Source organism: Saccopteryx bilineata, chromosome 7 (assembly GCF_036850765.1).
Source record: "Saccopteryx bilineata isolate mSacBil1 chromosome 7, mSacBil1_pri_phased_curated, whole genome shotgun sequence".
Lineage (NCBI taxonomy): Eukaryota > Metazoa > Chordata > Mammalia > Chiroptera > Emballonuridae > Saccopteryx > Saccopteryx bilineata.
In genome coordinates this window covers 14,483,063-14,495,506 of record NC_089496.1, presented here as the reverse complement: position 1 = coordinate 14,495,506, position 12,444 = coordinate 14,483,063, and the positions used below count along the sequence as shown (strand labels likewise).

The 12,444-nt window shown below is 40.5% G+C and overlaps 1 protein-coding gene across 1 annotated transcript in view; it reads left to right on the top strand.

Moving 5' to 3' along the window:
• RELN (reelin) overlaps positions 1–12,444 on the top strand; it is a 673,979-nt gene that overhangs the window by 494,129 nt on the left and 167,406 nt on the right. Inside the window, exons 23-25 of the mRNA XM_066238313.1 lie at positions 923–1,060; positions 2,096–2,282; positions 8,301–8,506. Of these exons, the coding sequence (XP_066094410.1) occupies positions 923–1,060; positions 2,096–2,282; positions 8,301–8,506 (531 nt within the window). The remainder of the gene's footprint in view (positions 1–922; positions 1,061–2,095; positions 2,283–8,300; positions 8,507–12,444) is intronic.

The window sequence follows — 12,444 nt, the reverse complement described above, 5'->3', positions numbered from 1 at the left end:
ATGAATGAAAAACTTCTTGACATTGCTCTCAAAATATTCTCTTCTTTAGACTTTATAACTGGTTTAAATGAATTAAGGTCTCACGTATTTCTCTGTGTGTAATGGATTGTTCAACTTTCTACCTCCACTTAACATTAGACTGTCCGTGAAACTTAAGCAAGTCAATATTTCAGAAATAATAAGCAGAAATTAGCATCCAGGTGTTTATACTTGCAATGCAGTATATTGTAGTATGTACCCTCAATCCCCAAATAACACCCCCAAACAAGACAAAACTTTATTTTTATTTTATTATTGATTGATTTCAGAGAAAGAAGGAGGGAGAAAGTGAGAGAGAGAGACAATTTGTTATTGCACTTATTATGCACTCATTGGTTGATTCTGGTATGTGCCCTGGCTGGGGATTAAACTTGCAACTTTGGAGTAACTGACGATACAGTAACTGAGCTACCTGACCAGAGCTAAAACTTTACTTTTATATTGAAAGGTAACTGGAAGTCTTCCAGTAACTATGGAAGTGTTTATTAAAAGAAATTGTATTATTCTAACTAAACACTTCAGATTTCCATCTGTGAAAGAGGCTGTTTTGTATATATTTTTGTTTTTCTTAAACAGTCTTTCTTACCTTGCCTCTTAGCATCAAATCTCTGTGCTACTACAACAAATATCAAATTTTGTTTTTCTTTAAAATGTCTCAGGTTAAACTAAGAGACAGGTATATACAAAACAAAAGATTTCTTTCTAACTTTTCTTTGTGATAGAATTGTTGAATTGGGCGGCAATTGAGTGGAAATATGATTGGCAGCTAAATACAAGCTCCAGAAAATTGGTTAACTGGGAGATTTTGAACTTAGACAGTGTTTGTCTATACACTGTGACATGTCGGCTAGAATACTCTTTCTTTACTGTGCCTTGTTTCTAGGTCTGGTGCCACCCGCTTCCGCTGGAGTCAGAGCTACTACACGGCCCTGGACGAGTGGGCTTTGGACAGCATCTACATCGGCCAGCAGTGCCCAAGCATGTGCAGTGGGCATGGTTCCTGTGACCACGGCGTGTGCAGGTACACGCATCAGAGTGTGGCTGGTCCCCTGCCTCTCAGGATTGTGTTTATAAGGGATGCCACAGCAGTTGTCATCAGAGTCATGTGGATAGACTGATAAATAATGAAATAACCAAAAAAAACCCTCTTTTCTGTTCTTATTGTAGATGTAAAAGGTATTGCTACATTTTAATTAATGTAAATCCATATATTCTAAATTTCAAAATCAAACCTCAAGCAAGTCCTCTTGGGTTTAAATTTCAGAGTTTATTAATTAATTCCAAAGTTCTCTTTGGTAGTTAAAAGAGCCTTGCGAACATTTCTCTCCTTTCCCCCCAATGATCTTAAAGTGGCAGTCACGCAGCTGCTGCGGGCTGTCCTAGCCCACTCCTAGCTCAAGGTTGTATACAAGGGGAGATGGTGATTATAGCTAATGAGGATAAGAGAGAACACACTTGAATACTTAAAGACTCTAAAAGAGATGTAATTTAATCAGAAAGAGGAACTAGAAAATGTGACCAGAGTTACATGTTCGTTGAGCAAACATTTATATGAGACTAAGGGCACAGGAAAATCCCACTCTCTCCAGCCCCCACACGCCACCCATGCGTGCACACACACCCATATCCTCTTTCCCCACTGCTTGATCCCACCATTCACTGTTACAGCACTGTTTCTCTCAAGAAAGGATTCTAGGCCTGACCTGTGGTGGCACAGTGGATCAAGTGTCAGCCGGGAATGTTGAAATCACCGGTTCAAAACCTTGGCTTCCCTGGTCAGGCACATAGGAGAGTTGATGCTTCCTGCTCCTCCCCCCACTAAAATGAATAAATAAATTTTTTAAAAAAGAAAAGATTCTATTTTTTTTTTTTTTTTTTTGCAATATGAAAAACTGAAGCTGTTTCAACCCCACGTACAGATTAACACTGTGGAGGACAGTCTGCTGTGAATGCTGAGATCAGAGCACTAGTGAGACAGAGGAAATAGTACAAGTCACATGGCCATGGCACTCACAGATGACATGATGATTTGTGTGCTTGACCCTCCTCTCTCTAGGTGTGACCAGGGGTACCAAGGCACTGACTGCCACCCAGAAGTTGCTCTTCCTTCTACGATTATGTCAGATTTTGAGAACCAGAATGGCTGGGAGTCTGACTGGCAAGAAGTTATTGGGGGAGAAGTTGTAAAGCCAGAGCAAGGCTGTGGGGTCATCTCATCTGGATCATCTCTGTATTTCAGCAAGGTATGGCTGGGAGCTGAGGGTCAGCGAGGTCTGCACCGTGACTGAGCATCGGAATAATGCTCAGGGCAGTGGCAATACCGATGTGTAACTGATTTATGGAGTGGTCTGAACTCAGAAGGTACAAATGTGAGATGGTTTTGTTTTTCCCATATTCTCTGCTTTTAACTTGGCCTTGTCAAATTCTTGTCCCTTAACCACATTGGGAAGCTACATCTGGGGGGAGGTGAACATGCAGGCCTGTGGGTGAGTGTGGAAGTGGAGGTGGTGATGTTGAGAGGTTCACAGCAACTCTGGAACCAGACTGCCTGCTTCAATCTGATTTTGCGATTTCTTCGCTGCATGACTTGGAGCAAATTCCTAACCCTTTCTAGACTTGGATTCCTCATCTGTAAATTGGAAATAATAGAAGAACCTATCTCTTTAATATACCTGGTAAATCATGTAGGACAGCACTTACTACATAGGAAGCAATTCAATAAGTGTTTATTAAACTTGCCAACCCATTAATCTCAAGACCATGATTGGAAGAAGGAGGAGTAACGAGGGGTCGGTTGTGAAGAACTGTTCCTGGGGAACGTCAGCTCTGCAGGGGCAGCAGCATCTCAGGTTCTATTTCATCTCAGTTGGTGGCTTCTGGTGGCGTCTGCTGATGTGGGACTTAGTCAACTCAGGCTACTATGACAAAAATATTGTATGCAAAAATACCATTGGGCTGCTTAAACAGCAGACTCATTTCTCATCGTCCTGAAAGCTGGAGAGATAAAAATCCCAGTAGATTTGGTGTCTGGTGAGGACCCACCTCCTAACATGCTGATGCTGTCTTCACTGTGTCCTCACATGGGGAAGAAAGCAGAGACAGAAAAGACAGGCTTTTATGTCTCTTCTTCTGAGGACACTAATCCCAGAATAAAGGCTCCACCCTCATAACCTAGTTACTTGCTGAAGGCCCCACCACCTAATACCATCCTTTTGAGGGTTAGGCTTTCAGTATATGAATTTGGGGTACACAAACCTCAAGTCATAACAGAGACTCTGCATGGAAGTTTTCCTTGTACTACCCAGTCTCCCCAGTGGCAGGCCTGGTAGGCAGACAGGCCAGAGACACCAACTGGGGACTGAGGTGCCAGCCAAAATCTCCAAGACTGAATCTTTTGGGACACCTCCAGCCCATGTTGCTTGGTTAGGTATGGGGTAGGGGAAGGGAACCACCCCCTTTGCTACAGGCTAGGCAGGCATTCTTCTCCTCCTTCTTCCTCCAGTTCATGTCTTCATATCATCTCCAGAAGGGTGGGAAGGGAAGCAGTTCCCTCTTTCCAGCCTGAGCAGTGTGTCTAACCCCAACTCTCAGCAGCTTTCTTTAGCATGTGGAGTCCTTACCGTTACTTCTTTCCAGCAAGGCCTGCAGCCACCAATTCTAGGACAATTGGAAATGGTTCATTCTTTCTCGTGTAACAAGAACACAGGTGTGGGTGATGTACCATAGGTCTGATATGTTGGGGAATTTGGGCAGAAATCCAAATCAAATTAATTTTGTGTATGCAAAAATAAGTACAGGTTTTGTTTTGATGCAGGTGCAGAACAAAGAACCAGCAAGTTAGCAAGACAGAATATAGAAAATCAGGGAAGGATCCCATTTAATGATATTTCCTATCCATTGACATTGAAAGTCCCCAGGGCCTTATTGTTAAAGATAATAGTCAATAAGTGACTACATACATTGCATAGATCCATATACACTATGTAACTATGCAGAAATGGGAAGATTGTGTCTCTTTTAAGTATCAATTGTAAAGCAAAATTATGAATTCTTAAGCAATATGTACTCAAACACTCCAGTAAACGTGTATGCACACACATATTTTGAACATATAAAATTATGTATCACTGTTTATTACACTTAATTTAAGATGATATCTAGATGAAACTACCTGGGTTTGTACCTGGGCTTCAAACCACAGTGATTGCTTCACCTTGCAGAGTTATAACATCTCTATGTACCTCATCAGTTTTCTCAGCTATAAAGTGGGATGTTGAGAGCATTCAGTGAGTTAATACAAGTAAAGAATAAAGAACAGTGTTGGGGCCCTGGCCAATTGGCTCAGTGGTAGAGCATAAGCCCAGCATGTGGAAGTCCAGGGTTCGATTCCCAGCAGGGTACACAGGAGAAGCGTCCATCTGCTTCTCCACCCTTCCCCTCTCTTTTCTCTCTATCTCTCTCTTCCCCTCCTGCAGCCAAGGCTCCATTGGAGCAAAGTTGGCCCGGGCGCTAAGGATGGCTCTATGGCCTCCACCTCAGGCACTAAAATGGCTCCAGTTGCAACAGAGCAATACCCCAGATGGGCAGAGCATCGCCCACTGGTGGGAATGCCAGGTGGATCCCAGTCAGGTACATGCGGGAGTCTGTCTGTCTGCCTTCCCACTTCTCACTTCAGAAAAATACAAAAAAAATAGTGTTGGGCACATAAAAATAGCTCAGTAAGGGTTAGATCTCATTATTGCATCTTAGAAGACGAAATTTAAAAATGTTATTGTTGAATATTTTCCTATATACCCTGTCATTAACTTAAGATCAGCATTACTATAGAAAAATCTCTCTCTTCCTAGCTTAATCCAGCTTTCTCCATAATTTTACATTTTTCTCTTGTATCAGTCAGTTCTGTTTTGAATTATAAGTGAGAGAAGCTAGCTTAAGCAAAAACAGAGGAAATTTTGTTCAGATTGTCAAAACACAGGGAGGTGTTAGCTAGAACTGGCCTCAGAAATGTCTGGAACCTGAAACTCAAATGCCCGGAGAGCTCTCTCCTTGAGAGGAGGCCCTGCTTTCGGGTCAGCGGTCATTATGAGGTTGGAACCATGGCCACAGAGCTTTCTAAGCAGCTCCATAGAAAATTCTGGGGAGGTTTTTGTGTGGCCAGTCACAGTGTCCTGGGGAATGGGGGGCTGTTCTTGGCCTGGCCAGAGTCCTGTACTCACCCCTTTGGCAGAGGCAGGATTCACAGTTTGGCAGCCCCCACCAGCCAGCATGACTGGAATAGAGAAGGGCAATAACCCCAAGGAAGGAAGGATTCCTGAGCCCTTTTGCAAACCACCCTAATTCAATTTATCTAGAAACATGCTTTTATCCCGTCAGTTCCCCAGCATGAATGTTCAAGATGGTCTTCAGTACTGCTGCCCTATCTACATAACTTACTTTCTTTTCCCAAACCAGAGCCCTCTTCCCTAGAAAAGCAGCTCTCCTCATCATCCCAGGTGTTGCTAGTTTCCCTGTCTTTGCTCAGTCTCCGCTGCCTACCATGATGGCTTTGGGGCATCCATATAAGACTTGCGGCAGCCTGCTCAAATCCTGCTGCTTCATGGAGCTTTCTGGAAGTGCGGCCCACTGCGTCGATGTCTTCTTTTTTTAAATTTCTCTCTCCTCTGTGTTCTATGCAAATACAGATTCCATTTTTATTCTCAGAGTATCCAGTAAGATGCAGTGTCCTACTGACTGAGCCATCTCTAGAGAAGATGTACAACTCCAAAATGCATGCATGTCAATGAGCGCCCTTAAAACTGAATGGATTGAGAACTGATACGTGATCACATGACTGATGAGGTCAACAGCCCTAAAGTGTCATTACTGTCACTACACATATCCACGAATTCTCCTTTTAAGTTTGTTTTCTAACACATGGTGTTATGCCTGGTGAAATTGGCATTCAATATTTGTTGAAGAGGAGTGGATGAATGAGTGAATGAATGAATGAAAATTAGAAAACAGCAAAAGGATCTAGTGAAACTTATTTTCAAATAAATATAGTAGAATTTGTTTTTAGTGGCATTTAATTTTAAAAAGGTTTTTGGGGAGTTAAAAGGTGAAGTTTTATGAAGTACTTTGGAAGTTTTGTTTTAAGGGTTCTAAAGTGTGAAGGTATTTCTTATAAAATTGGTTTCATTTTATCTAAACCCTTAAAGCAGAAAGCCACTTTAACGTAGAATGTTGGGGGGCCTTGGAAAGTATTTTCCACCCTCTGGGAATAAGGCGAATCTAACCTATGACTCCAGTGCACGTCCACACGTGCATTGCGTGTATATGTTTACACGTGCACACATAGATACATTTATGTCACATAAGGAATTGCAAATCGTGTGTCACATCAAATTCTAAATTCTGACAAAAAGTTTGCCAGGAGCCATTTCCTTTTTCATTTTTTTTTCCCTCCCTTTAAAACAATGTTCAGCATTTCAGGTCACTGAACAAAAGAAAGTGATTTGTGCTATTCTCTAGGAAATAATATCTTCAGTGCCAAGCCAAGCATTTGTACAATATTTTCCACCAATTACAGAATTTCCTCAAAACACTCTTACAAAACCTCTGCAGCCCAACACCATAGTCTCCTGAAAAAAATAACACTGCTCTGTGAATTTCACAATAGACCAATCATTGCAACCAGCTAATGGGGATAATTGGATGTGTATAATTGCCCTTACCTAGATCTTTATTCTCCCAGCTTTGTTCCACATGCCAAGTTTTTCACAGGAGTTTGCTGGAGTGGAATTAACCAGCTAGGTTCTGAAGTTTTTATTCTCAAAAGTCACTCCTCTTGTAATGACCCTGAAGCATGGGAGTTCTAAGCCGGATTATAGTCATCTCTGAGCTTTTTCTATTTATACTATTTCAAATAAACGATAAAAATCAAAAGCATATATAACACATTGCAAATGCATATTACTTTTAAGATTTCCTGAATGCAAACTTAAAACTGAGAGTCCAGAGAGCGGGTCACTGCGTCCGGTCTGCTTCGGCTCCTCCCTCCGCTGCACCCTTTTTTTTTTTTTTTCAAATCTGTTAATTGGCTTTAAATTTTTTAGTAATTTTTTTCATTAGTTCCACATATTTCCCCTGTGACATACAACTGAAATGCTTTCTTAATTAACGTAGTGAGTTTGAGTACAGTTTAAGTTGTAAGTGTAAGGGATGATTTTCTCCAAACTACTCCCCTCTCTGTTTTTCTTCCCGATGTGTAAGTGGAACTTGTAGGGAGCTCTCCCAGGAAGTTCAGAGCAGACATGGACTGGCTGTGGCAGAATCTGGGTGGAAGAATCGCATCATCAAATCTTTCTTTAGCTTTCTGGCATGGAACTGTTTGCACATAGTAGGAGTCATGATGAAACTTGTCAGTTTGTGTCTCACACCTCACAACAGGACTGGAGCTCGTACGAGGCACACTACGCAAAGGGGTCAAGTGGCTGGATTTGATGGAATTTTTAACAAAGAGACCATGTAATGGTAGCAAAACTTACTTAAATAATCCCTCTATTTCCAAGTCAGAGAAAGAAACAGACAGACAGAGATAGACACACTGACGGGGATCCTGAAGACTTAGGTACCCTTTCTTTTTATCCAGTTGCCATCTTAAATCTGTTTCATTTTCTTTCCCGTGGGGGAGGAGGTCCAGGCGGACCTCCCAGGAAGACCTACAGTGTGCTAGGCAAGTTTCATGCAAAATGTTATTTCATCTAATGATCACAATGTCCTATAAGTAAGGTATTATTACCCATATTGTACCTTTGAGGAAAATGAAAGCTTAGAAAGGTCACACAGCTAATGAATGCATGAATAATGGGCTGAGAGTCAGACCCAACTCAGCCGATTTCCAAGTGTACTGTCTTTCAGGGCCTCCCTTCCTCTGCCTGGAGGAGAGTCACAAAGCAAACATTGGAAGTGTTTTAATTTAAATTCATATTATTTTATTGTTAAAGATTTTTGGATAGTCTTTGGTGTGATTAGCAGTTCCCAAGGATCTCATAACCAAGTCTGGGAATCAGCGGTGTAGAGACTAATGGAATGTGTCCAGGAACAGTTAACATAACAAAGGCATAGACAATTAAATGGTGTAACTTGATCTTCTCAACATCATTGGGGACAAAATCATCTCCACATAGTGCGAAGATGTTCATAGAAATTTGAAAACAAAACAACAGAATGCCTAAGAGCTCCCAGGTGATTGACTCTGTGGTGTTTCTGTCCTTTGAAAGGCTGGGAAAAGACAGCTGGTGAGCTGGGACCTGGACACTTCTTGGGTGGACTTTGTCCAGTTCTACATCCAGATAGGCGGAGAGAGCGCTGCGTGCAACAGGCCCGACAGCAGAGAAGAGGGCGTCCTCCTCCAGTACAGCAACAACGGGGGCGTCCAGTGGCACCTGCTGGCTGAGATGTACTTCTCCGACTTCACCAAGCCCAGGTAACCAGGCCTTCCTCCGCTTTCCAGGAACGGTCGAGGCTCACTGTTGTTGAAGTGTTTCCAAAATGCCGCTAGCTGTGACAAAAAGAGACAAACTTGTCAATGCCTGGTATGAGTGATAGCCTAATATATACACATTTCATGTCATTTAAGTTTCTGGAAATAAAGCATTTATATTTGTATTTGAATTTTTAAAGAATTTGAGAGAAAATGTGACTAGAAGAAAAGTGAGACAACTGACCATTGTTTTCCCAAAGAAATTGTGACATAGGGATATTCCAAGGATTTCTGAGGTTTTTTTAATGCACACACAAAGTATATTCATCTGGGCCCCGGCCCCATAGCTCAGTTGGTCTAGGCAGATGGTCCCCAATCCCCAGGCCATGGACCAGTACCGATCCGTGGGCCATTTGGTACCAGTCTGCAGAGAGAGAATAAATAACTTACATTATTTCCATTTTATTTATATTTAAGTCTGAACGATGTTTTATTTTTTTAAAAATGACCAGATTCCCTCTGTTGCATCCATCTAAGACTCACTCTTGATGCTTGTCTCGGTCACGTGATACATTTATCCGTCCCACCTAAAAGGCCAGTCCATGAAAATATTTTCTTACATTAAACCGGTCTGTGGCCCAAAAAAGGTTGGGGACCACTGGGTTAGAGCATCGTCCTGATACACTAAAGTTGTAGGTTCAATCCCCAGTCTGGGCACATACAAAACTCAACCAATGAGTGCATAAATAAGTGGAACAACAAATCGATTTCTCATTCCCCCCCCCCTTCTTTTTCTCTAAAATGAGTAGTACAAATGTTTGTGTATGTCCTCTCGCCTCCTGTCCAGAGTATGATCGATTTATTTTAAAAATGTGTAAGGCAACATTTAAAAATGGCAAATGTATGTTCTTGTTTCCATAAATTGGTATCAAACAAACATTATTTTAAGTTAATAAAACTGAAACTGGAACTAATTTCATTTTTTGAAAATAAACTCACTCCTGGGGGTCAGCGAGCATGAAAAAAAACTTGCCACTCAACGGGTTAATGTTTATCTGTTAGATTTAATAGCAAGATGGATTTTGTCAAAAGTGTTTATATTGCTGCACCCAAGGCTAATTCTAGATGGCATATGGATGAATCTGTGGAGACTGGATTTTATAACCCTTTTCACTGGTCCATCCCTGTCTTTACTTTGATAGATGGTGAATCTGTGAAATAAAATGTCTTAGGTAAAGACTGTTAAGGAGTTTGGGAAAATGACTCGTGTTTAATACTAATATCTGTATCAGGCAATCAGTGCATTTATCGATGTTTATATTAGTTATTTTGCAATTATGTAGCACTTTTAAAATCTGTATTTGTACTTTATATTTTATTAACATCTACTCAAGAATAACACCTTTAGCCTGACCAAGCAGTGGCACAGTGGGTAGATCGTTGAACTGGGATGTGGAGGACCCAGGTTCAAGACCCCAAGGTTGCTGGCTTGAGTGCAGACTCATCCGATTTGAGCAAGGCTCACCAGCTTGAGCCCAAGGTCACTGGCTTGAGCAAGGGGTCACTCGGTCTGCTGTAGCCCCCAGGTCAAGGCACATATGAGAAATCAATCAATGAACAACTAAAGAGCCTCAATGAAGAATTGATGCTTCTCATCTCTCTCCCTTTCTGTGTCTGTTTGTCCCTATCTATCCTGTTTCTCTGTTTCTCTCTGTCTCTGTCACACACAAAAAAAAGAATAACACCTTTAGTGTATTTCTTTATATAATCTCTGTATTTGCACTTTGACACAAACAAAATTTATATATATATATATTAACCACTCATTATTGAGCTTTAACATACTAAAGTTGTTTCTGTTTTGCAGTTTACAACTGAACCCTGATTTATTGAAAAAAATTATCGAAGAATAGATTGATTCAATTTTTACAAATTAAATATTATTTAAATGCTACTTAAAATATAGTAATTTTTATACTGAAGGTTCATACATTTATTGTTTTAAAACATTGAGTAATTTAAATGGGACAGGACTTTCCATAACATAACAGAAATAGACATGCAGACAACCAACCAAAAGCATTTCTTTCTTTTTTTTCTTTTTTGTGACAGAGATAATGAGAAAGACAGAGAGAGGGACAGACAGGAAGGAAGAGAGCTGAGAAGCATCAGTTCTTTGTTGCTGCTACTTAGTTGTTCATTGATTGCTTTCTCATATGTGCCTTGACCGGAGGACTACAGCAGAGCGTGTGACCCCTTGCTCAAGCCAGTGACTTTTGGGCTCAAGCCAGTGACCATGGGGTCATGTCTGTGATCCCACACTTAAGCCAGCGACCCCTCGCTCAAGTTGCTGAGCCCGTGCTCAAGCCGGTGACCTCAGGGTTTCGAACCTGGGTCCTCTGCATCCCAGTCTGATGCTCTATCCACTGTGCCACCACCTGGTCAAGCCAAAAACATTTCTTCTAGGACATATGTAACCAGAGAAGAGGAAAGTGGTTAAACATGAACTATAACATCCAGGGAGAAAGTCAGGACTGGTGAGGGGGAGATGGAACCTGGTGAGGTGCCCCACTACAAGAGAGAGGGAATTGTAATGGTACCACACTGACTTAGAAACAATTTAAAATAATTCAAATTATTTTACCAAGTGATATCACTGTCAATCTGGAAAATTATTGAGCATTCAGTGAAGTGACTATTCTATAGACAAAAATTCTAGAAATATTTAACTTTATTTTCATGAGACTATTTCTTTAGGGCCAGAATATTTCACCAGATTTTTCAAAGAGTATATGACACTGAAACGGTTAAGAAACTCTGAGTTGGAAGATATCACAAAAAGACCCAATTTATAGTGGCTAATACATAAATACATACGAGGAATAACTTTAACATACAATTCTGGGAATCTCTGTAAAAATAAGACTTCCTATAGAAATTTTAAAAAATGAATGGAAAATAACACTGCATTCTGGATAGAAAAACTAAATATTGTGACATGGATATCTTTTCATTTATGTTTAATGCACTTTCGGTTAAATCCTAGTGATATGCTTTTGCAACTTTACATCTAGAAATATAAACTAGCAAAAAAATAGCTTAAATTTTTAGGGAAAAAAATAGAGGAATGCTCTACATGATATTAAAATATGTTAATAATTAAAATAACTAGATAACTAAAAGGGGATGATACTGGACATGGAAAGATAGAACAAAAAATAAAGCCAAGTAGATGACCCAGAAATTGACACAGATATATAAGCATGTGTATGTGAGACAGAGATGCATCAACCATCAGTGAGGAAGAAATGGTATTCAGTCAACTGGTGTTAGAAAATGATATGTCAATGCTCAGAAAATATCCATTTAATCATCTTACATCATTAAAAACTGCTGAAGACTAGTTAAATATTTAAACATTTAGATTACTAGCAAATTTTGGGGAAAGACAAACTTTTTAAACGTAAATTCAGTGGAAGAATTGACAAAGAAAGAGACATACTATATATGCAAATATAAAACTGCATTTATGCCAAAAAACACAGAAAGAAATGAAAAGAAGGAAAACAGCAGCTTGAAAAAATATTTGCAACCATTTTGAGAAACAGAGGAGCAAAGTTGTTATAAAGAGCTTATACAAACTATCAGGAAAAGCACCAAGATCCTGATAAAAAAATGGGTAAAAAGAATGAGTAGCTGTTACAAAAGAGAAAACCTAGATTTTCATAAAATATGAATAATATCCAACCTCTGTTGCAGTAAAAAAGATATAATTTTTTGCCCTGGCCAGTTGGCTCAGTGGTAGAGCATCGGCCTGGCGTGCAGGAGTCCCAGGTTCGATTCCCGGCCAGGGCACACAGGAGAAGCACCCATCTGCTTCTTCACCCCTCCCCTTCTCCTTCCTTTCTGTCTCTCTCTTCCCCTCCCGCAGCCAAGGCTCC